This window comes from Salmo trutta, unplaced genomic scaffold (genome assembly GCF_901001165.1).
Source record: "Salmo trutta unplaced genomic scaffold, fSalTru1.1, whole genome shotgun sequence".
Taxonomy (NCBI): domain Eukaryota; kingdom Metazoa; phylum Chordata; class Actinopteri; order Salmoniformes; family Salmonidae; genus Salmo; species Salmo trutta.
Window position 1 is genome coordinate 388,586 of NW_021822630.1, and position 25,554 is coordinate 414,139.

A 25,554-nucleotide genomic window follows, 5' to 3' on the forward strand; every position below is an offset into this window, starting at 1 on the left:
AAAAATCATCCAGCATTTGCATGAAAATAGGGCTAAGCTGGGGCCAAAAAGCTTTGTAGAACTCTGGGGAATCCATCTGGGCCTGGGGACTTATTAGGTGGCATGGAGATAATTTCCTCCAGGACCTCCTCAGGAGTGAAGGGGGAGTTGAGATCTTCTTGGTCAGTCTCTGATAGGTAGCGAGATTCACTCTAGGAAGGAATGGAGTTCTGCCGCCGTATGTTTTCTCTCAGAAGTATATAGTTTGTAGTAAAAATCATGAAAAGTTACATTTATCTTTTTTGGGTCATATGTGACCTCGTCCTCTGCCGTTCGGATAGCCATGATCGTACGCTCTGACTGCTCTTTTTTAAATTGGTAAGCAAGCAATCTACTCGGCCTATTGCTATACTCATGGTATTTCTGTTTAGTAAAGAAAACCTTTTTTTTTTTCTTTTTTTTTTATCTCCCGAGTATAGTCCAAGTTCAGTTTGGCTTTGGCTGCTTTAAGTTGACTCCAGGAGGTGCTGTCTGGGGATTGTTTATGTACTTTTTCACAGCGTTCCAGCTCCCTCTCAAGATCTAGCCTGTGTGCTTCCATTGCTTTATTCTTAGAGGAAGCATATGCAATTACATGACCTCAGTGTGGCTTTGGCAGTGTCCCACATTGTGGCCGGAGAAACAGGAGAGTCTGTTGTCTTGTGTGTAGTTGTCTATCCATGTAGTTACCAATGTATGGAACGCTTCGTTTGATAACATGGAGGTGTTGAATTTCCAGCTCTTTGACCTCGGAATGTTTTTGCAGAGGTCAAAGCGGAGGTGGACAAAGGCGTGATCTGAAAGTGCTATGGGTCCAATTGTACACGTGGCTGAATTTATGAAAATCTTTGGGATAAAAATGTAATCTATACGGGAGTAGGTGTTATACGGACAGAGTAGTATGTATAGTCCATAGATGAGCTATTAGTCTCTCTCCAGATATCTATCAGTCCCATGTCTTTAGTAAGAGAGTTCAACATCTTTGCAGATCTAGGATTTGTGGAGTGGACTTGAGATTTATTTATCCAGGGTTGGGTTGAGGGTACAATTAAAATCTCCAGCCAGCACTCCAAAGGAAACACAATGCTCATTAAACAGGGTTACCATTTTCGACATGAAAGCAGGAGTATCTGTGTTAGGGGCGTATATGTTTAAGATTGTATGGGCTACCAATTACTGTGACCCAGTTATGAAAATAAATCTCCCCTCTGGATCAGATATGTTTTTGTCAATTATGAATGGAACATTCTTATGGATAAGTATGGCTGTACCTCTACTGTTTGATTTGAAAGATGAGAAATACACCTGTCCCAGCCAAGCTCTGCGGAGTTTGGCATGTTCGGCACCACAGAGGTGTATCTCTTGTAATAGAGCAATGTCTGTTTTTCCTTTTTTAGAGCACATAGTATCTTTTTCCGTTTTATTGCATGACCTAGACCATGGCAGTTCCATGTCAACAGATTTAAGGTACTAGTCTACGTCATCGAACAGTAATCGAACTCTAGTGCAAGTCATCTCTGGGTAAAGGTGGATAATAGTTACAGTTGCGATCACATAAAATAAAAATAAATGGTGTACATAAAAGATGGTGTACATCTCTGAACACCCCAGCCGAGTTCACAAACAACTCGACATATCCCGCTGGATCTATTACCCCCACGCTCAGTCTCAATTCTGCGTTCCGAAAAAAAAAGAAAAAACGGGAACAGTTAGCAACGCACAACGTCTCCCCCTCCCCACCAAAGAAATGCCTCATCCTCTCCGCCCCGCATTGAGTAAGTGACAACGTAGCCCCCGTCCAGACCACATTGAAAAAGAGGGAGAAAATAAAATCAATAGCCCAGCCTACATATACCTCCCCCAAAGGACATAGGGCTAATTGTTTGGACCAAATAAAACAGAAATGTTGGGGCAAATCCTTAAGAGGGATCTATATGATAAGTTGTTCGTTTTTATTAAAACGTCATATCAACAAGATAAGGCCATAGGCATAAAATTGACACATTGTTAGGTTGACACTCGTTAGGTCTGTAAATGTGTCGTAATCGACAGCCTATAAATGGTGGAGGCCTACGTGAAAATGATAACTACAAAAATAATAAAAAAAAGGGAAATAAAAGTAGGCTGAAACGTTAGTAGGCTATAAAGCCTATCCCTCTCAGCTAAAATAAAATAAATATAAATTAGATGGCTATAATATGACATTTAGCGGGTGGGTGGTTCTTTGGATGGCGGCTATAAGTTGTTTTACCTCCTTTAGTAATAACAGTAATCGCTTTTAGTCATTGGTCCATTTCTCAGTGACCAGGATTGTCGTTCAAAAAACATTTTGCCTCTTCGAGAGTTTTGAAGTGTCGCAGGGATCCTTGGTAAAGAATCCTGAGCTCGTTTGGGTATTTGAATCCCTTAAGATGCCTCGGTCAATGGAGTATTTCTTCAACTTGAAAAACTCTCGCCGCTTTCGGAGTATTCCAGCTGACAGGTCCTGGTGTAAAGTGAGTTTGGCGTTTCCCACTGTAATGGTGTTGATTTTCTCCGCCTGTACGACTCGTTCCTTGTCGGTGAATCTCAGGAAACTTATGGTGATTGGGCGCGGTGGTTGTCTGGCTGCTGGTGGGGGCCTCAGTGCTCAGTGAGCTCTCTCGAGTTCTATGGGCCTGTCAGTGGACAGGTGGAGCCACTCGGGAAGTTTGTCTTGCAGGTAGCGGATCAGTGGCATGTTTCCCTCTTCTTTTTCGCCCAGATTTAATAGAACACAATTATTCCTTCGCCCCTGTTTTCCAGGTCCTCTGTTATCTTTTCCAGATGCTCTTTTTTCTTTTTAACATATGCTATTGTTTCCATGGAGTCTGTCAGTGAGTTTTCCATGGATAGGATTCACCCCTCAACCATCAACGCAGGGCGCCTGGATGAGGCAATCTTATTATTGATGTCAGGCAAAGCATTTTCCAGGGTTGTCACCTTGCCCCCTATCGCACTGAGCTGAGAGTTAATGCCATCTGTTGAGTTCTGTATGTTGGGATCTCAGCTCAGAAATGATGTCTTCGACAGAGTGCGAGGTTGGCATTTGCTGGGCCTTGGGGGGGACGGGTCCTCTTGCTCCTGGCTAATGGCGCTAGCTTTTCCTGAAGCTAGCTGCTTCTTGGAGGCTTTTTCCGCCGCTAATGCTCGAGTCCGGGTAAAAATGTCACCTGTAGTGTCATCTTTTGTAGCCGCCATGACTTTTTGACTAAAGCTAAAGGAGTTTTAACTTGAAGTGGAGGTAAGATTAAGAATTGGAAACTACTTGTGCGGAGCTCTTAGTTCATGCGGCCATCTCGTTCAAAAGTCACGTGATCCCTGGGTGCCATTTTTGACACAGACACTGTGTAGTACATGTGTAGTACATGTGTAGTGTAATACTTACTGAAGGCTGAACAGGCTGTGGCTCTGTGCCGTCCTGAGATGGGTCACCCTGCGCACCCTCTGTTTTCTCTCTCAGCCTCTGATTCAACTGGGGGGGAAATGGGATGGTGGAAAGCCACATGTTATAAGTATGTATATTTTGTACTCACATATAAATTGGGTTATGAAATCATGACTCAGTGACAGAGAGCGAGAGAGAGAACGAGAGAGACAGAGAGTGAGTCTTCCTTGTCCTTACCCCGTTCACCCAGTAGAGCAGGGTGTTCTCCCAGCTGGCTCCTCCAACTCCATCCAGAAGCTCCTCCCCCGCCGCCGCACCGGACATCCTCACTGCGCTCACCATCTCCATGGCGCCCAACGACATCAGGGCATCCATCACCGCCAGGTGGGCACTCTGCACCAATCACAGCAAAGAGAACAGGAAACTGTCAGCATTGGAACAGTCAGGGGAGGTAGCTGCGGGATTGGCTGGCCGACCAAACTCAGATGACATTTATTACAGCATTATGGCTAATGTAACAATGGTGCACTATGTAGGGAATATGGTGCCATTTGGGACACAGACTCAGACTGCTCTGAGAAAGCATGGTCCATGTTAATGTGGCAGAGCTAGTGAGATGAGATCACACCAGGCTGCAATGTGCTCCGGTCAAAAACCACATCCAGCCACTAGGGGACTCCAAGAACCCCAGCTCTGAGTCAGCAGAAAGTGTGGTAGTGATGAGAGGAGAGGAGTAAAGAAGAGAGAGAAAAATTGAAAGAAGAAGTGAGAGCTTGTCTGAGTGAACTTTGGAACATCTGTGCTATCACGATAACAGCCCTTTTTACTCTGTGTACTTTCTCCTCTCTGCCCCTTCACTGTATACTTTCTCTTTCTTCCTCCTCCTTCTAATCATTGCGTGTGTGTGTGTTTCTCCCTCTTTCTCCTCTCTGCTATGAGATATGGCAGCATGACTCATGGATGACAAGTTGCAGGATAAAGTTTGGTTCTGTACAGTGTTGTTCTGTAATCAACTCACTAGGGATGGCTCAGTGAGGGAGCAGCACAAACCCCAGGAATCCTGTGGCACAGTGTGTGTGTGTGTGTGTGTGTGTGTGTGTGTGTGTGTGTGTGTGTGTGTGTGTGTGTGTGTGTGAGAGAGAGCAAAACTATACACTCAAAACCCTGTTCACACCAACACAACCATACAATATAATGTATCAAATTACACAACATGAAAAAGGGCACAACAATAGCTTCCCTTGACACATCCCTAACTGAAACTGGGGTACTTTCAACCAACCCCCAGTGCAGGGTGCATTGCTTCTCTTCCTCTCCTTCTCTCATAGCCCAAAATCATGATAGTTCCGTTTCTCAAAAGCTAGCTAGAGCCCCAGTACCTTTTCTCATAGCCAAACCTATTAGTACCTTTAGTTATCATGGCCAAACCAATTACATTGCACTCTCATGGCAAGAGCCCATTAAAACACACCAACGACATGATCAGCTCACTCAGAGGAGAGCTACCTTATAGCGCCCATAAGAGGGTTAGCTCGTTATCGGTCTACTGCTGCCTCCCTCCATGCTTACCATGGGGCTAGGTCAGGGATGGGCAACTTTGATTGGGTCAGGGTCCAAAAAAGTCTGAACTCATAAGGGGTGCAATTCTACACATTTTTCCATGGGGTGTAGTGAAAATGTTGCAGTTTTAAAGCAAGTTTGCTAAAAATTCTACACATTTTGCCATGGGGAGAGAAGATTTTGCAATTTTATAACACTCTCAATGCAATTCTACTCATTTTGCAACAGGGTGGAGAGAAATGTTTGCAGTTTTTTTATAAACTCAGCAAAAAAAGAAACTGCCCTTTTTCAGGAACCGGTCTTTCAAAGATAATTCGTAAAAATCCAAATAACTTCACAGATCTTCATTGTAAAGGGTTTAAACACTGACTCCCATGCTTGTTCAATGAACCATAAACAATTAATGAGCATAAACCTGTGGAACGGTCGTTTAGACACTAACAGCTTACAGATGGTAGGCAATTAAGGTCACAGTTATGAAGATTTAGGACACTAAAGAGGCCTTTCTACTGACTCTGAAAAACACCAAAAGGAAGATGCCCAGGGTCCCTGCTCATCTGCGTGAACATGCCTTAGGCATGCTGCAAGGAGGCATGAGGACTGCAGATGTGGCCAGGGCAATAAATTGCAATGTCCGTACTGTGAGACGCCAAGACAGCGCTACAGGGAGACAGGATTGACAGCTTCCGCGCAGTGGCAGACCACGTGTAACAACACCTGCACAGGATCGGGACATTCGAAAATAACATCTGCGGGACAGGTACAGGATGGCAACAACAACTGCCTGAGTTACACCAGGAACGCACAATCCCTCCATCAGTAATCAGACTGTCCGCAATAGGCTGAGAGAGGCTGGATTGAGGGCTTGAAGGCCTGTTGTAAAGGCAGGTCCTCACCAGACATCACCGGCAACAACGGTGGGCACAAACCCACCGTCACTGGACCAGACGGGACTGGCAAAAAGTGCTCTTCACAGCATCATCGGACTGAGCTTGTTGTGGTTGTCTCTCACCAGGGGTGATGGTCGGATTCGCGTTTATCGTCAAAGGAATGAGCGTTACACCGAGGCCTGTACTCTGGAGCGGGATCAATTTGGAGATGTAGGGTCCGTCATGTCTGGGGCAGTGTGTCACAGTATCATCGGACTGAGCTTGTTGTCATCGCAGGCAAACTCAACGCGGTGCGTTACAGGGAAGACATCCTGCTCCCTCACGTGGTACCCTTCCTGCAGGCTCATCCTGACATGACCCTCCAGCATGACATACGGCTCGTTCTGTGCGCGATTTCCTGCAAGACAGTAATGTCAGTGTTCTGCCATGGCCAGCTAAGAGCCCGGATCCCATTGAGCACGTCTGGGACCTGTTGGATCGGAGGGTGAGGGCTAGGGCCATTCCCCCCATAAATGTCCGGGAACTTGCAGGTGCCTTGGTGGAAAAGTGGGGTAACATCCAACAGCAAGAATTGGCAAATCTGGTGCAGTCCATGAGAAGGAAATGCACTGCAGTACTTAATGTAGCTGGTGGCCACACCAGATACTGACTGTTACTTTTGATTTTGACCCCCCCTTTGTTCAGGGACACATTATTCCATTTCGGTTAGTCACATGTCTATGGCACTTGTTCAGTTTATGTCTCAGTTGTTGAATCTTGTTATGTTCATACAAATATTTACACATGTTAAGTTTGCTGAAAATAAACGCAGTTGACAGTGAGAGGACGTTTCTTTTTTTGCTGAGTTTATGATATCTGAATGAGACTAACAAAATCAATTGGGGGCCCCCCACCCGGTAATTCAACCACGATAACAAGTTTACGTAGCTGGCCGCTAAACTAATTTAGCAGTCAAAAAATGTTTAACTGACATAGGCTAATTGACTGACTATAAGTGACTGACATTAGGAAAAACTGCTGATTTTGGGGGGAAATTGACCAGAGGGCCTTCAAAAGGCTGCCAGTTTGGGCAATGCTCTATGTCTACACCTGCACACTGTGACTTGAACATACAAATAAAATTGTATTTGTCACATACACATGGTTATCAGATCTTAATGCGAGTGTAGCGAAATGCTTGTGCTTCTAGTTCCGACCATGCAGCAATAGCTAACAAGTAATCTAACAATTTCACAACAACTACCTTATACACACACACACACAAGTGTAAAGGAATGAATAAGAATATGTACATAAAAATATATGGATGAGCGATGGCCGAACGGCTTAGGCAAGATGTAGTAGATGGTATAGAGTACAGTATATACATATGAGATGAGTAATGTAGGGTATGTATCTAAACATTATATAAAGTGGCATTGTTTAAAGTGGCTAGTGATACATTTATTACATCCAATTTTTAATTATTAAAGTGGCTAGAGATTTGAGTCAGTATGTTGGCATCAGCCACTCAATGTTAGTGATGGCTGTTTAACAGTCTAATGGCCTTGAGATAGAAGCTTTGATGCACCTGTACTCACCTCGCCTTCTGGGTGATAGCGGGGTGAACAGGCAGTGGCTCGGGTGGTTGTTGTCCTTGATGATCTTTTTGTCCTTCCTGTGACATCGGTTGGTGTAGGTGTCCTGGAGGGCAGGTAGATTGCCCCCGGTGATGCGTTGTGCAGACCTCACTACCCTCTGGAGAGCCTTACGGTTGTGGGCAGAGCAGTTGCCGTACCAGGCGGTGATACAGCTCGACAGGAGGCTCTCGATTGTGCATCTGTAAAAGTTTGAGTGTTTTTGGTGACAAGCCAAATGTCTTCAGCCTCCTGAGGTTGAGGCGCTGCTGCGCCTTCTTCACCACACTGTCTGTGTGGGTGGACCATTTCAGTTTGTCCGTGATGTGTATGCCGAGGAACTTAAAAAACGTTCCACCTCCACTGCTGTCCCTCAATGCGGATTGGGGGGTGCTCCCTCTGCTGTTTCCTGAAGTCCACGATCATCTCCTTTGTTTTGTTGACATTGAGTGGGGTTATTTTCCTGACACCACACTCTGAGGGCCCTCACCTCCTCCCTGTAGGCCGTCTCATCATTGTTGGTAATCAAGCCTACCACTGTAGTGTCGTCTGCAAACTTGATGATTGAGCTGGAGGTGTGCATGGCCACGCAGTCATGGGTGAACAGGGAGTACAGGAGAGGGCTGAGAAGGCACCCTTGTGGGGCCCCAGTGTTGAGGATCAGCGGGGTGGAGATGTTTCCTACCCTCACCGCCTGGGGGCGGCCCGTCAGGAAGTCCAGGACCCAGTTGCACAGTTTGTAGGGTACTATGGTGTTAAATGCTGAGCTGTAGTCATTGAACAGCATTCTTACATAGGTATTCCTCTTGTCCAGATGGGTTAGGGCAATGTGCAGCGTGATTGCGTCGTCTGTGGACCTATTGGAACTGGGGCGGTAAGCAAATTGGAGTGGGTCTAGGGTGTCAGGTAGGGTGGAGGTGATATGGTCCTTGACTAGTCTCTCAAAGCACTTCATGATGACGGAAGTGAGTGCTACGGTGCGATAGTCATTTCGCTCAGTTACCTTAGCATTCTTGGGAACAGGAACAATGGTGGCCCTCTTGAAGCATGTGGGAACAGCAGACTGCGGTAAGGATTGATTGAATACGTCCGTAAACACACAGTATAATGTAAATGCTTCCTCTCATACAGTGTTTCCCTTAACATTATAAAAACTAGGGGAAACACTGATCTCTGCCTCTAGGCATTTACCAGTGGGGCTGAGGAGGATTGAGGTAAGAGTATTTATGAACATTCAAATTGGACAAAAACAAACTGAAGCAATAAGGTAATGCCTGCTTACTGTTTGCTGCTCCCATAAGTGTTCTTAATAAATCTTTCAGGGACACAGACGCACACACAACAGGTTCTGAGAAGTCGGCCTATAGAGGTACATGTAACCTCCACTGCTCGCCACCGGTTACTAGAACAGCCTTTGACCCAGTTAGTAAAGTCAAAGATTTGTATAACTAAACCAAGATAGATGACAACCTGTCATTTCCAATGGGAACAAATGAGTCATATTGACCAGAACAAGCAAGGAGGTGGGCAGAGCCAAGCATGAGTTAGCGAGATCCTATTGGTGCGTTCTAGCAGACATCTGCATATTTCCGTAAGGGAACACCTACTCTGAAGTGCGCAATAACTCTTTTCGCCTTTGTACTCCTTCTAAACAACAAGATTTTTAAAAACCTTTGCAAAGGGTAAAGTCTACAAAACTCTTTTCATAACAAATTCTAGTTTTGGGAACAGAAAACTGTATTGAAATCAAATGTTTCATCGATAAGAAAATGTGCAGAATGTCCCCCCAAAAACCATCTCATTCCATCTTCTCTCACAGTTGGCCAGTGGGCTTCCTCTCACTACCATATTTGGTAGTGAGTGGAAACATTAAGGGGATGCTTCACATTTATACATCTGGTGAAATATGTCTCATCGTTCCATCTGTGGTAAAGTCTAGAACTGTTCACAGAAACACAATGCTCTGACCTAATCAAATCAGGGCAGGCGAAGGAGAGTGTAAGTTAGTGAGTCTAGAGGGTTGGATTTAAATAAGTGCTCTTAGGGTTTTCAGTAGGTCTCAAGGACAGATAGAGACAGACCAAAAAACAGACAGCAGGGCAGAGTCAGACACAGAAAGAAACACACAGCTCAGTGTGCAGACAGCCAGGCAGTGTTAGTCTAGCCTGGAAAGCACAGCATTTAGTCTGGTTTACCAGCTTTAGTCCTGCCCCCACAAGTGTTCTTTAATAAACATTTTAGTGTATACTACTCGCCAATGTCCAGTCTCTTGACAACAAGGTAGACGAAATTTGAGCAAGGGTTGCCTTCCAGAGAGACATCAGATATTGTAACATTCACTGTTTCACAGAAACATGGCTCTCTCGGGATATGTTAATCGGAATCGGTCCAGCCACCGGGAACAGGAAGGGCAGGGGTGCATGCTTTATGATGAACAACTCATGGTGTGATCATAACAACACACAGGAACTCAAGTCCTTCTGCTCACCCGACCTAGCACTTCTTACAATCAAATGCAGGCTATTCTATCTACCAAGAGAATTCTCGTCAGTTATAGTCACAGCTGTGTACACCCCCCCCCCCCCCTCAAGCGAACACCAAGACGGCCCTCAAGGAACTTCACTCGACTATGTAAACTATATACCCGGAGGCTGCATTTATTGTAGCTGGGGATTTTAACAAAGCAAATTTGAGATCAATGTTACCTACATTTTATCAACATATTGATTGCATGACACGAAGGGCTAATACTCTCAACCACTGCTCCTCTAACTTCCGCGAAGCATACAAAGCCATCCTCAATTCAGATAATCCGACCACGACGCCATCTTGCTAGTCCTTGCTTATGGGCAGAAACTCAAATAGGACGTACCAGTGACGAGAACCATTCAACGCTGGTCTGACCAATCGGAAGCCACGCTCCAAGATTATTTTGATCACACGGACTGGAATATGTTCCAGTCAGCCACAGAGAACGACATTGATCTATACGCTTCCTCGATGAGTGCGTTTATAAATAAGTGCATTGGAGATGTCGTTCCCACTGTGACTGTTAAAACCTACCCTAACCAGAAACAGTGGATGGATGGCGGCATTTGTGAAAAACTGAAAGCGCGATCCACCGCATTTAACCATGGAAAGAGGTCTGGTGATATGGCTGAATATAAACAGTGTAGTTGTTCCCTCCGCAAGGCAATCAAACAAGCGAAATGCCGGTACAAGGAAAAGGTGGAGTTGCAATTCAACAGCTCAGACACGAGAGGGCCTGCAGGGTCTACAGGAAATCATGGACTACAAAAACAGCCAAGTCACGGATACCGACGTCACGCTTCCAGACAAACTAAACACCTTCTTTGCCCGCTTTGAGGATACTACAGTGCCACCGTCGCGGCTCGCTAACAAAGACTGCGGCCACCCTCTCTCCATCTCAGTGGCTGACGTGAGTAAAACATTTAAACACGTTAACCCTCACAAGGCTGCTGGCCCAGACGGCATCCCTAGCCGCATCCTCAGAACATGTGCAGACCAGCTGGCTGGTGTGTTCACGGACATATTCAATCAATCCCTATCCCAGTCTGCTGTCCCCATATGCATCAAGATGGCTACCATTGTTCCTGTACCCAAGAAGGCAAAGATAACTGTACTAAATGACTACCGCCCCGTAGCACTCACTTTTGTCATCATAAAGTGCTTTGAGATGCTAGTCAAATCAAATGTATTTATATAGCCCTTCTTACATCAGCTGATATCTCAAAGTGCAACACCAAGGTTGTGGGTTCGATTCCAACGGGGGGCCAGTACAACAAAATAAAATATATATGAAATGTATGTATTCACTACTGTAAGTCGCTCTGGATAAGAGCGTCTGTTAAATGACTAAAATGTAAAAATGTGTGTTGTGCTCAATGGAGGCTGAGTCACACTATTAGCTTATCTGTGAGCCAAGACATGTCTGTTTGATGTATACGTCTTGTCTGCAGTGTAGTGCAAGGGGAGACTGGCTGAGGGAAGAGACGGAGACAGGGGCTGAGGGGAGAGACAGGGGCTGAGGGGAGAGACAGGGGCTGAGGGGCAATCTGGCCCTGCACAGTCAGTGCAGGGCCAGGGAGAGAGAGGAAAGACAAGGGCTGAGAGCACTCAGGGTAGCATGGGGATAAAGCTGTCATGATGTCTGCATAGTCTGGGTTGAGCTGGGCTGTCTGAGGGGGGATGGGATGCCATTTCCAGCCAGCAGCTCTCTCTAATGGGGAGAGAGATTCAGTCACACTTATTCAGTCAGAACACCAGTCCCTGACACTGATGAGTGACTGGAATGGATGTGGAGCCGAGCCATTTGCCATCATGTAGCTGCATTGGCTGCCTTTTCAAGAGTTCAATTTATAACACAAAAAGTAGAGGGAAATGCAGTAAAGCATCGAAAGAGACTCAGACACAGTTCACAAACAAAAGGACCATTAACATAACATTCATGTTAAAATTAGAGAGTCAGAGTGTGGTATTTTGGACAGAGAGAGAAAGAGAGAAGGACTGTGAGAGTGTGAGAGAATGGGAGGAGGAAGAACGGAGGCCGGTTTCACATTGACGATAGCAAAGGGACATTCGAGAGGTATCAATTCAAGCGACAATACTTATCACGTCTCGAGCGCTACCTCCGAAGGTCACGCTTGACAGTTCCCCCCCTCTTAGCAGGGCAGTGTAAACAATTGTCTCGTTGCGCTCAACACTCCAACAGTATAAAATGGTAATAGCAGAGCAATGTTTTTGAAACGGCTGAAATTTTCCTTATATTTGAGTTTACATTAAATATATTACTTCGTTTTTACCTTAAATTGCCTGTTCCATTCTGAAATTGTCGCAGTAGCTGCTGCCTGCTGAGCCACATAAAACTATGGGCGCCCATTCCCACCACCATAAAAAAAAGTATATGTCTACAAAATGTTGAGATATGTAGTTTGACTTGCACAAGTCATCATTTTTGAGATAGATCATACAAATAGAATAAATGTTGTTTCATTTGTACATTGTGTGGTGATTTCGGAGGTGGCACGACAGGTCCCAGAGTGGGGGGAATTGTTTTCCTGGGCCCAGAGTTGTTCTTAGTCTGGTATTCTAACCTAACCAGGTAAAACTATGGGTATGACAGCTGTAAAAAAAAAAAATACAACTATGATAGGACCAGATTTTTTCTTATCAGATCATATCGTTTAAAAAAACTAAATGGAAAAACTCCTGGAGAATGAAAACATTAAAATCATGTCAAACAAATAAAGAGGAGAATAAATGAAAAATAAAACATTATTTTGTCCCTCTTTTTTTCAACACTTTGTGTCAATATTTTGTATTAAACCTAATTAAAAGTGCTAGGGCAAATACCAGGTTGCCACGGGTTTGCCGGAGGACCTGCTGTGCTGATCTCTGCAACATGGATAGATTGAAATCGCCACACAATGCTACAAATGAAGAAACATAACCTATATGTAAGATCTATATGCATTTTATTTTTGGGTGGCAGGAATGGGCTTCCATATAAAACAGCTCAACAACTCCCCAGTGAATTATTCCAATGTTTTCAATCTCAATTTTCTTTTACCACATGTAGCCTAATGATTTGCATGATATTTATGCAAATGAAGCATGGTTTGTTGTAATTTTGTAAGGTAGGCCTACTGTACTTTTATATTCGTATTAGAGGGGTAATCATTCATTTTGATAGTCTAATGTTACTTGATGAAGACATTTTAGCTTTGGCTAGCAGTGACTCTGTGATTTTGTCTTGAAACAAAAATGTAATTGAGTGTACAGAAGACAAAATAAACCCTTTAAATTGTCTGCACATGCTTGCGAATTGTTGCGTAAGCAAGAAAGTCAACCAAACCCTCTCGGCTCGTGATATTCCCGTAGCTAATGTGAATTGAAAAGTGCATGTACATATTAGGTAAATCAACATTTTGTCCAGATAACTCTATTCAGTGAGAATAAGTCCTGAACTGGTGGGGCTGGGACTATTTCACTGTGGTGTAATACAGTGATCATTCAGGAGAGAGTAGACTACAGGGTCATTCACAACAAAAGCGTGGAATGAGAGCAGAGTAAAGAGGAAGAGGTGAGGGGTTGGGGTCTCATATTTCCCGTCCTGACCCTGCGAAGCTCGCTAAGCCAAATCACAAGTTCACCTTAATGAGAAAGGAGAGAGAGGTGCAAACCTGGAACATAGGGCACACTCTGCCAGCCAAATCACCATTAACAACCAACAATCTGACCCACAATGCTCCTCAGCACCCACAATCCTGGGCGTGGCGGTGGTGCTCTACTCCCTCACCGGCTTAACACCGGGTCACTGCTCAGAATCCTCCTGAGCGGACCGGACATAACATATCCTCCAATAATTAAATAATATAATATTAAGCTATATATTAACCTGTCTATAAGGAAGTCATTAATTGCTGCTTTGGGAATACTGCGACGATCATCCATGTCAATAACAACAACAAGAGGAAAACAAACACCAAAGGAGATTAAATCTGATTATATCTGAAATATGACTTAACCCTCACAACCCCTCCGCCCCAGCCACAGCCCCCATGAAATCCAGGGTTAGACAGAGGGACAAACAGAAGGATCAGACAGCCAGCCAGGTCTGGGGGATATGTGGGGTTGGTGGGTGGGGAGTGCTCTTGGGGTCGGTGTGGGGATCAGTCGGGGGTGCAGCGCGGCAGGGTTGGGTGGAGCTGGTGCGCTACCCGGCACCCCTCCGACAGCACATGCCTCTCTGAATATTGACATGTCAAGTTAGATACTAAATACTGAAGCAGCAGCAAAACCACAACAATCTGTGCTGTTCCAGCTTTTTACAACCCTCCCATCTGGAAAACACTGTCGCGCGCCCCCCCCCCCCCCCAACAAAAAACACATTACAAGATCAATGTTGCGATCCCTGGCAGCTTTCCTTTGTTGACTCTTCTCTGTAACAAACAAAAGAAAAGAACAACTAAAATGTTCTTTCTCCCCTTGGCAGGCCTAGGAGGTCCCGTGACGGGCCAAATGATGTTCAGCAGCATTCCGTCTTTGTCCCAAATCGCACCCTATCTCCTATATAGAGCACATCTTTTGACCAGAGCCCTATGGGTGCACTACTGAGGCCTGGTCAAAAGTAGTACACTAAATAGGGTGCCATTTGGTAAACAGCCTGTGCCACTTCTAATACCTACTGAGCTCTAGACGGATGCTATCTTGAGCGAAAACTTGCGTACCCAGCAGTATGACTTAAATCAACGTGTCAGCGACTCACTAACCAAAACCAACCAGACACAGGCAGGGATTTCTGGAACAGGGCTATCCTGTGACCACCCCCACTGCTCCCCCAAAGTACATTTCATGCCTTTGTCATATGTAGGCTACATAACATTTGAATGAACTTCACTAACTGTAAGTCACTCTGGATAAGAGTGTCTGCTAAATTACCAAAACGTAAAATGTAACATAAACAAGGATTCCATTTAAAAACACTTGTCTGACTGATACACAGCAACTACATATGAAATACAGAGTATGGCTATTAGTAATGCATCATCAATATCACGGTGCACAATGATATCCGGGGTCTGTTCAGGAGGGTGCAACGTTACAGAACGCTCAGATAGGATTGTCTGTCAGGTAGAGTTGGGAATCACATCAGCTCTATTCAGTATATTTCTATCTGCAACATTCTGAAATGTTTCAGCTCACTGAATACACCCCTGACGATGATATATAATATATACTGTGTGTGTGGTGTGAGTCAGAGCAGGTCAAAAGTAGTGCACTATATAGAGCGGAGGTATTCAACTCCTACCCTACAGGGTCCAGAGCCTGCTGGTTTTCTGTTCTACCGGATAATGAATTGCACCCACCTGGTGTCCCCGGTCTAAAAATCAGTCCCTGACTAGAGGGGAACAATAAAAAAAACGAAGTGGAACTGGCTTTGAGTTCCAGAGTTGAGTTTGATGAGAATAGGGTGCCATTTTGGACACAGGCCCAAGACCAGGTGTAGTATAGCAAGACTGGCTGATCTAGAAGGCTTCAGTGACAGTGCCGTTCGAGGGTGGGGCGCGCTAGAGAAAGTATCCTATTTAGAATATCTATTTAAATGTAGCTTTTTTTGCCCAAGCTTCATTTAGAGCTGATGATGTAAGCTGTGAGGTTATTGAAAAGAGGCTACCTCCCAAATGACACCCTATTCCTTTCATAGTGCACTACTGTGACCAGGGCCCATAGGAAATAGGGTTCTATTTGGTATTTGGGACATAACCAGAGAGAAGAGTGGTCAATATCACACAGTGAAACAGCTTAAAAAGGCAATACAGATGTTATCTGTAAGTAAACAATAATATATTCTGTTTACCCTTGCTGTGTGTGTGCGCGCGTGTGTCTGGTGTGAAATGTCTAGCTAGTTAGCAGTGCGCGCTAGTAGCGTTTCAAATTGGTGACGTTACTTGCTCTGAGACCTTGAAGTGTTTCCCTTGCTCTGCAAGGGCTGCGGCTTCTGTGGAGCGATAGGTAACGATGTGTCATGGGAGGCAGTTGTAGATGTGTTCACAGGGTCCCTGGTTCGAGCCCAGGTTAGGGGCAAGGAGAGAGACGGAAACAATACTGATTACGTGTGTGTGCTCTTTGGTTGCTGTGTAAACATGCTTTGCGTGTGCGTGACGCATGCATGCGTGTATGACACAGATAAGCTTTAATATAAAGCAGCACACTACAGCAGCAGATTTTCTGTTGCTTCAAAGCTGTTTACTGGCCAAGGCCCACATTGCTCCATCCTCTTAATGCTGTGCGTGCGTGTGGCATGACCCACTTTCCCCCCTGACAGAGCCAGGCAGCGGTGGCCCAGCTCAGACAGCAGCACTGTCCCAAAGCTCAAGCTCAGAGAGCACTACAAGTGCAAGTTGAGTAGCAGCAGTAGCAGCAGCCTAACAGTGACAGCCAAGCAGTGAGTGTCACTATCAGCTCTTGGCCAGCTGAGGCTGAGGCAGCCTCCCAGGTCTGGCGGCATGGCAGCAACATCATCACCAGCACGGAGCTGAGACAGCAGCAGCTGAGCACAGAACACAGCACACACTGTACTAGCTGACCACAGAACACAGCACAGACAGTACTAGCTGAGCAAAGACAGCACGCACAGCACACTGGAGAACAACTCTCACCTCCACTATTCCATCGGTTCCACTGTGCCAGCCAGGCAAGCTCAATTGATCGCAGCTTAAGTGTTTGAAAGAAAGTCAATACTATTTGAACCTAGGTCTGGATGAGAGAGCACAGCACACTTCTCCCCTCACACACCACTGGTCCAATTAGTACAAGGACCTGCAGACAGTGACACCACCAGGTGCCCTGGCCAACAGGTAGAGAGCTCCAGGCAGTTTCGCAAAGAGGCGTGTGCTGCTCAGCATAACATTATGCTGGTTCTATTTTCAAGAATTGCCCACAGCCGAGAACACTTCATAAAGTGACTCGACAGCCCAGTGTAGCTCCCCTGTTAGAGGCACCAGGGAGAGTTAGTGGCAGAAACAGGGGCACAGGCAGAGAGGTAGAGGTAGAAGCAGAGAGGCAAAGGCACCAGGCAGAGAAGCAGAGAAAGAGGTGGAGTTAGAGAGAGGCGGAGGCAGGGGTAATGGACACTCTACTTTTCACCTGACTGACTACGAGGGAAACACGCCTGCCAACAGCTACACAGGTTCTCCAGAAACAGACTTCAGGGCATTCAAATCACAGAGCCGGTGTCGGTTGGGCTGGTGTCTGCTAGAGGAGTTGGGCTGGCTGGGGGTGAGAACATAGATGTTGTAGTGAAGATTATATACAGTATAGGGGGGGTAATATTGTTAAAGCCACACTGTAAACATTTGCAGAATGTCAAAGTATGCTCATGCAGGCAAAATGTAGCCTTTGACTACAGCACTTCCATGATGTATAATAAGAATTCAATGATGTCTATAGTGCTGAAGAGCTGAGGTTCAACGCAAGTTGGAATTCCATTAATTGTTTACAAAATCTTCTATATCTCATTAAGATATATATTTTTTAATCGAGAAGGTATAATATTTAATTAGTTAAAGACAGTAATGTTACACAGACTCGTTAAATTGGGTCACTGTGAATTCAGAGAAATTAAGCCGTAATACATCTGTTCCTATTTGAACATGCTCAGGCCTCCGGAACCATGCGGGTTCCCCTTCTTCTAATTGGCTGTTGAGAGAGATCATTTGGCCAATTGAATGGGAATATGGTTCTCAGACGGAACAGACATGATCAAGCTTCAATGACCACATAACAATGCAAGAGAGAGAGAGAAACAGACGGACAGAAACAGGCAATAGCTAGATTTCCATCCAATTGGCTACAGATTTTCTTGCAAATATTCTAAAATCTGCATAAAGACTTGTTGCGCATAAAAAGCAGTGCATGATGACGTAGTGCACACTTTTATTTTTCACTTAAATTTTCATGTACCGAATAACATTTCAATATGTTTCCATTGCATTTTCAACTCTACCACAAAGTTTTTTTTAACAAAAACAGTTGAGTTAAATAGCAAATGTGCGCAATCAGGTCTTGGCATGTGCACTCCAGCCAACAGCTCGTAGTTACAGTGCGGGTAGACTAGTCTATATGATGAGATTATTATGGATAAGAGTCAGAATATTTGTATGTCAAACAGCAGTCAAGCATCGATCATCAAGCTCATCACCTTGCACTTTCACCACCCTGTGAAGTTCATCATAACTTACCTTCAGAAAGTTACAGCCTGAATTAAAAATGGATTACATTTTTTTTTGGACCCATCTACACACAATAGTCCATAAAGACACAGAGATATCTAATTTACATAAATATTCACACCCCTGAGTCAATACATGTTAGAATCCCCTTTGGCATGATTACATCTGTGAGTATTTCTGGGTAAGTCTACGAGCTTTGCACACCTGGATTGTACAATATTTGCACATTATTCTTTTAAAAATACTTCAAGCATTGTCAAGTTGGTTGTAGATCGACATTTTATGTCAAAACTGTAACTAGGCCACTCAGGAACATTCAATGTCGTTTTGGTAAGCAACCCAAATATTTGGCCTTGTGTTTTAGGTTATTGTGAATTTGTCTCCCAGTGTCTGTTGGAAAGCAGACTGAACACGTTCTCCTTTAGGATTTTGCCTGTGCTTAGCTCTATTCGGTTTATTTTTATCATCCTAAAAACTCTGTAGTCCTTACCGATGACAAGCATACCCATAACATGATGAAGCCACGACCATACTTGAAAATATTAAGAGTGGTACCCAGTGTTATGTTTGGGGAAAATCCAACAAGTCTTTGTATTCAGGACATGAAGCACATTTCTTTGGCATTGTTTGTGCCTTTTTGCAAACAGGATGCATGTACAGGCTTCCATCTTTTCACTCTGTCATTTACTCCTATTGTGGAGTAACTACAATGTTGATCCATCCCTCAATGTTATCCTATCACAGCCATTAAAAACAGTTTTAATGTCACCATTGGCCTCATGGTGAAATCCCTGAGTGGTTTTGTTCCTCTCCAGCAACTGAGTTAGGAAGAACGCCTGTATCTTTGTAGTGACTGGGTGTATTGATTCACCATCCAAAGTGTAATTAATAACTTCACCATGCTCAAAAGGGATATTCAATGGCTGATATTTTTTATACCCTTCTACCAGTAGGTGCCCTTCTTTGCAAGGCATTGGAAAACCTCCCCAGTCTTTGTAGTTGAAATTCACTGCTCAGCTGATGGACCTTACAGATAATTGTATGTGTGGGGTACAGAGAGGAGGTAGTCATTCAAAAATTATGTTAAACACTATTAATGTACAGTTGTGGCCAAAGGTTTTGAGAATGACAAATATTAATTCACAAAGTTTGCTGCTTCAGTGTCTTAAGATAATTTTGTCAGATGTTACTATGTTACTGAAGTATAATTACAAGCATTTCATAAGTGTCAAAGGCTTTTATTGACAATTACATGAAGTTGATGCAAAGAGTCAATATTTGCAGTGTTGACCCTTCTTTTTCAAGACCTCTGCAATCCGCCCTGGCATGCTGTCAATTAACTTCTGGGCCACATCCTGACTGTTGGCAGCCCATTATTGCATAATCAATGCTTGGAGTTTGTCAGAATTTGTGGGTTTTTGTTTGTCCACCTGCCTCTTGATTGACCACAAGTTCTTAATGAGATTAAGGTCTGGGGAGTTTCCTGGCCATGGACCCAAAATATCGATGTTTTGTTCCCTGAGCCACTTAGTTATCACTTTTGCCTTATGGCAAGGTGCTCCATCATGCTGGAAAAGGCATTGTTCGTCACCAAACTGTTCCTGGATGGTTGGGAGAAGTTGCTCTCGGAGAATGTGTTGGTACCATTCTTTATTCATGGCTGTGTTCTTAGGCAAAATTGTGAGTGAGCCCACTCCCTTGGCTGAGAAGCAACCCCACACATGAATGGTCTCAGGATGCTTTACTGTTGGCATGACACAGGACAGATGGTAGCGCTCACCTTGTCTTCTCTGGACAAGCTTTTTTCCGGATGCCCCAAACAATCGGAAAGGGGATTCATCAGAGAAAATGACTTTACCCCAGTCCTCAGCAGTCCAATCCCTGTCCCCTTTGCAGAATATCAGTCTGTCCCTGATGTTTTTCCTGGAGAGAAGCAGCTTCTTTGCTGCCCTTCTTGACACCAGGCCATCCTCCAAAAGTCTTGCACTCACACCTGCCTTCTGCCATTCCTGAGCAAGCTCTGTAAAGCCTTCCCTGTGGCTCAGTTGGTAGAGCATGGTGTGTGCAACGCCAGGGTTGTGGGTTCGATTCCCACGGGTCGCCAGTACAAAAAAAAAATGCATGAAATGAAAATGAAATGTATGTATTCACTACTGTAAGTCGCTCTGGATAAGAGCGTCTGCTAAATGACTAAAATGTAATGTAAAATGTGGTGCCCCGATCCCGCAGCTGAATCAACTTTAGGAGACGGTCCTGGCGCTTGGACTTTCTTGGCCGCCCTGAAGCCTTTTTCACAACAATTGAACCGCTCTCCTTGAAGTTCTTGATGATCCGATAAATGGTTGATTTGGGTACAATCTTCCTGGCAGCAATATCCTTGCCTGTGAAGCCCTTTTTGTGCAAAGCAATGATGACGGCACGTGTTTCCTTGCAGGTAACCATGGTTGACAGAGGAATAACAATGATTCCAAGCACCACCCTCCTTTTAAAGCTTCCAGTCTGTTATTCGAACTCAATCAGCATGACAGAGTGATCTCCAGCCTTGTCCTTGTCGACACTCACACCTGTGTCAACGAGAGAATGAATACTTATACATTTTCTTAATCTTTATTTAACTAGGCAAGTCAGTTTTAAGAACAAATTCTTATTTTCGATGACGGCCTAGGAACAGTGGGTTAACTGCCTTGACCAGGGGCAGAACAACAGATTTTTACCTTGTCAGCTCGGGGATTCGATCCGGTTACTAGTCCAACGCTCTAACCACTATGCTACTTGCCACCCCGTTATTTACTCAAGACAATTCAGCTTTAGTAATTAACTTGTAAAAAACATTTAATATCTAAAAACATATTTCCACTTCGACATTATGGAGTATTGTGTGTAGGCCAGTGACACAAAATCTCATATTAATCTATTTTAAATTCAGGCTGTAACACAACAAAATGTGGAAAAATCATGGTGTGTAAACACTTTCTGAAGGCTCTGTATTGCATCTGTAGTCTAATAAACTGCATGGTTTCCCGAGTCGTAGTGGGAGGACCACACACCATATCAGTGTGACTCCATGTTTACTTCGATATGATGTTGGTAGAGCATGGTGTTTGCCAAACCAGGGTTGTGGGTTCATTTCCCACGGGGGACCAGTACGGAGAAAAAAAATGTATGAAATGTATGTATTCACTACTGTAAGTCGTTCTGGATAAGAGCGTCTGCTAAATGACTAAAATGTAAACGTAAAATTATATCACTATTTGCACATAAAGGTGTTTCCACCGCTGTTTCTCACATAACACATTTTATTGACACAAACAAATCCCACCATGTCAAATGAACAAAGTATCGGTTGGCATTTATAAAATTGTACCGAAGATTCCTGTTTCCATCACAGCTGTCGTGAATTTTTTTTATTTATTCGGTATGACTTTACTGGCATAAATACAGTGGACAGAAACGTGGTGAGTGAATGAGAACGAAAGATTTATTGTGAATGGCTAGAGATGACAAACCAGTTCCTCTTGCTTCAGAAGCTGCATTGACAGCCAGCTACAGGGAGCTCTGGTTTCACTGGTGCTGCGCAGTTTGCCTTTTGAACTAATCTAAGGTCTAGTCAAAGCCACTGATTGTCTAGTAAACACTACCTTCTCCAGGCCTCCAAGCCCTCCCTCCCAGTCCCACCCCTACCATGCTACCCCCAGAATTAAGACTGAATCCCCCCTGGAGTTGCTCTGACGTCCCCCTGGTCCTCACAGCTGGATCCACTCATCTTCAGGAGATCGGCTTGGGTGAAGGTGGGGGGGTTGGGAAGGACCAGGGAATGGTTCCAGAAAGGGGGTATTTTTTAATGTCGTCTAATCCGTGGAATCAAAGCATAAACAAGTCCCACACCCCAATCACCTCCACAGCTTTAACATCCCCACTCCCCCATGGCCAGCAGTCATGGCTGAGGGTGACCAGACAATGCCTGTGTGTGTCCCTATGAGGCAGACCGTATGCCCAGATCGATCACTGCTGGATGGATTATTGTGACACCAGGACCGATCCAGTGGCAGTTTCCAGTGCAGCTTCGATCTTCCCTCAATTGAACCTGTGTGTTGTGGCAGTCAGCCCAATCCCATCCCAGGGGCATTACTAATACTGGGAGACTGGTGGCCAACAGTAAAACAGAAATCCTCCTCCTTTTACATATTTCCATAACTCGAACCATAGTCTCACATGTCAGACAAAACATAACACGAGACTTGGTTCTGGGCGCCAAGATTACCCAAAATCACAATGGACTAAACCATGTCAACACGCCATATGCCCCATATGCCACACCCACCTCTTACCATTTTGATTGGTATATGCCGGAGGTCCACATCAGACACGGGGACGTCTTGATCTTTGGGGGCCATGCCCCTGTTGGCGAGGAGCTGCAGCAGGTTGGCGTTGTCTTTTGGGGCCCCTGACCCCCCCTGGTCCCCCTGCAGCAGACCGTAGGTGCGGCAGTAGAGTTCAGAGGAGAGCAGGAGGCGTGTGACGGGGGGCTTCAGGTGCTCCTGTTCATACTGGTCACAGTAGAAGGGCTCCCGCAACTCCACTGGAACATGCTCTACGGACGGAGAAGAGGGACAAAAACAGTGAGTGAAATAATCATGTTGTGGGAGACGAGTACACTATTAATAGGCAAAACAAGCGCATCAATAGAACGTGTTTCCACTGAGGATGAAAATACAAAAAAGTTACCCAGACTGCATCCAATATACATGTGAATTCACAATGCAGCTGTGCTGCTGCATGCAACGTTTTGGGTTTCACGTTGCGTCGCTTTCAGATGGTTAAGCATCGCACCTGTACCACCATTACAGTACCTCAATTCCACCTCGGAAAACAAGTCAAAATGAGGCTCAGTAGTGTGTGTGGCCTCCACGGGCCTGTATGACCTCCCTACAATGCCTGGGCATGCTCCTGATGAGGTGGCGGATGGTCTCCTGAGGGATCTCCTCCCAGACCTGAACTAAAGCATCCGCCAACTCCTGGACAGTCTGTGGTGCAACGTGGCGTTGGTGGATGGAGCGAGACATGATGTCCCAGATGTGCTCAATTGGATTCAGGTCTGGGGAACGGGCGGGCCAGTCCATAGCATCAATGCCTTCCTCTTGCAGGAACTGCTGACACACTACAGCCACATGAGGTCTAGCATTATTTGCATTAGGAGGAACCCAGGGCCAACCCCACCAGCATATGGTCTCACAAGGGGTCTGAGGATCTCATCTCGGTACCTAATGGCAGTCAGGCTACCTCTGGCGAGCACATGGAGGGCTGTGCGGCCCCCCAAAGAAATGCCACCCCACACCATGACTGACCCACCGCCAAACCGGTCATGCTGGAGGATGTTGCGGGCAGCAGAACGTTCTCCACGGAGTCTCCAGGCTCTGTCACATGTGCTCAGTGTGAACCTGCTTCATCTGTGAAAAGACAGGGCGCCAGTGGCGAATTTGCCAATCTTGGTGTTCTCTGGCAAATGCCAAACGTCCTGCACGGTGTTGGGCTGTAAGCACAACCCCCACCTGCGGACGTCGGGCCCTCATACCACCCTCATGGAGTCTGTTTCTGACCGTTTGAGCAGACACATGCACATTTGTGGCCTGCTGGAGGTCATTTTGCAGGGCTCTGGCAGTGCTCCTCCTTGCACAAAGGCGGAGGTAGCGGTCCTGCTGCTGGGTTGTTGCCCTCCTACGGCCTCCTCCACGTCTCCTGATGTACTGGCCTGTCTCCTGGCAGCGCCTCCATGCTCTGGACACTACGCTGACAGACACAGCAAACCTTCTTGCCACAGCTCGCATTGATGTGCCATCCTGGATGAGCTGCACTACCTGAGCCACTTGTGTGGGTAGTAGACTCCGTCTCATGCTACCACTAGAGTGAAAGCACCGCCAGCATTTAAAAGTGACCAAAACATCAGCCAGGAAGCATAAGAACTGAGAAGTGGTCTGTGGTCACCACCTGCCAAACCACTCCTTTATTGGGGGTGTCTTGCTAATTGCCTATAATTTCCACCTGTTGTCTATTCCATTTGCACAACAGCATGTGACATTTTTTGTCAATCATTGTTGCTTCCTAAGTGGACAGTTTGATTTCACAGAAGTGTGATTGACTTGGAGTTACATTGTGTTGTTTAAGTGTTCCCTTTATTTTTTTGAGCAGTAATATATATATATATATATATATATATATATATATATATATATATATATGTGTGTGTGTGTGTGTGTGTGTGTTATACATCAAAATAAAGCTTAACTTCTTGTTAATCCAGAACGCTGTGTCAGATTTCAAAAAGGCTTTACGGCGAAAGCAAACCATGAGATTATCTGGAGGACAGCGCCCCGCATACAAACACATGAAAATAATATTTCAACCAGGCAGGTGTGCCACAAAAGTCAGAAATAGCGATATAATTCATGCCTTACCTTTGAAGATCTTCTTCTGTTGGCACTCCAAAATGTCCCAGAAACATCACAAATGGTCCTTTTGTTCAATAATGTCCTTATGTCCCAAAAATGTCCATTTATTTGGCGCGTTTGATTGAGAAATATGCCAGTTTGAACTCGCCCAACATGCCTACAAAGTATCTAATAAATTACCTGTAAACTTGGTCCAAACATTTCAAACAACGTTCCTAATCCAACCTCAGGTACCCTAAAACGTAAATAATCTATCAAATTTAAGACGGAATAATCTGTTTCCAATACCGGATAATGACAACGTGAAGCGCCCTATAGTTCACGCCTATCAAAACAGTCGAGTCCACCTGGAGTGATACTTACAATGAATAGCACTACTTCTTCATTTCTCAAAAGAAAAACATGGAACAATTTCTAAAGACTGTTGACAGCTAGTGGAAGCCATAGGAACTGCAACCAGGTTCCTAATAATAAGGGTATCCCATAGAAAACAAATGGAAAATCCTATGACCTCAATCTCTTTTCTCCCCTGGATGGTTTGTCCTCTGGGTTTCGCCTGCCATATCAGTTCTATTATACTCACAGACATTCTTTTAACAGTTTTAGAAACTTTAGAGTGTTTTCTATCCAAATATACCAATTATATGCATATCCTAGCATCTGGGCCTGAGTAACAGGCAGTTTACTTTGGGCATGCTTTTCATCCGGAGATGAAAGAGAGAGGTTTACCCAAGAGAGGTTAATACCAGAGCACTTTAAAAGGAATAGTGTGCCATTTCAGATGCAACCACAATCTCTCAGCAGGGTATTGTGGATATAGGTTACACAAAACATCAACGAAACCCGCCGTTCAAAGTCCTAACA

The 25,554-nt window shown here is 44.9% G+C and overlaps 1 protein-coding gene across 5 annotated transcripts in view; it reads right to left on the reverse strand.

Moving 5' to 3' along the window:
- The window catches only part of LOC115183059 (calmodulin-regulated spectrin-associated protein 3-like), a 53,760-nt gene that overhangs the window by 14,495 nt on the left and 13,711 nt on the right, over positions 1-25,554 (reverse strand). For all 5 annotated transcript variants that reach the window (XM_029744418.1, XM_029744421.1, XM_029744419.1 and 2 more), the window contains exons 2-4: positions 22,573-22,835; positions 3,662-3,817; positions 3,425-3,511 (exon numbers count right to left, since the gene is read on the reverse strand). In XM_029744418.1, coding sequence (XP_029600278.1) covers positions 3,425-3,511; positions 3,662-3,817; positions 22,573-22,835 — 506 coding nt within the window. The remainder of the gene's footprint in view (positions 1-3,424; positions 3,512-3,661; positions 3,818-22,572; positions 22,836-25,554) is intronic.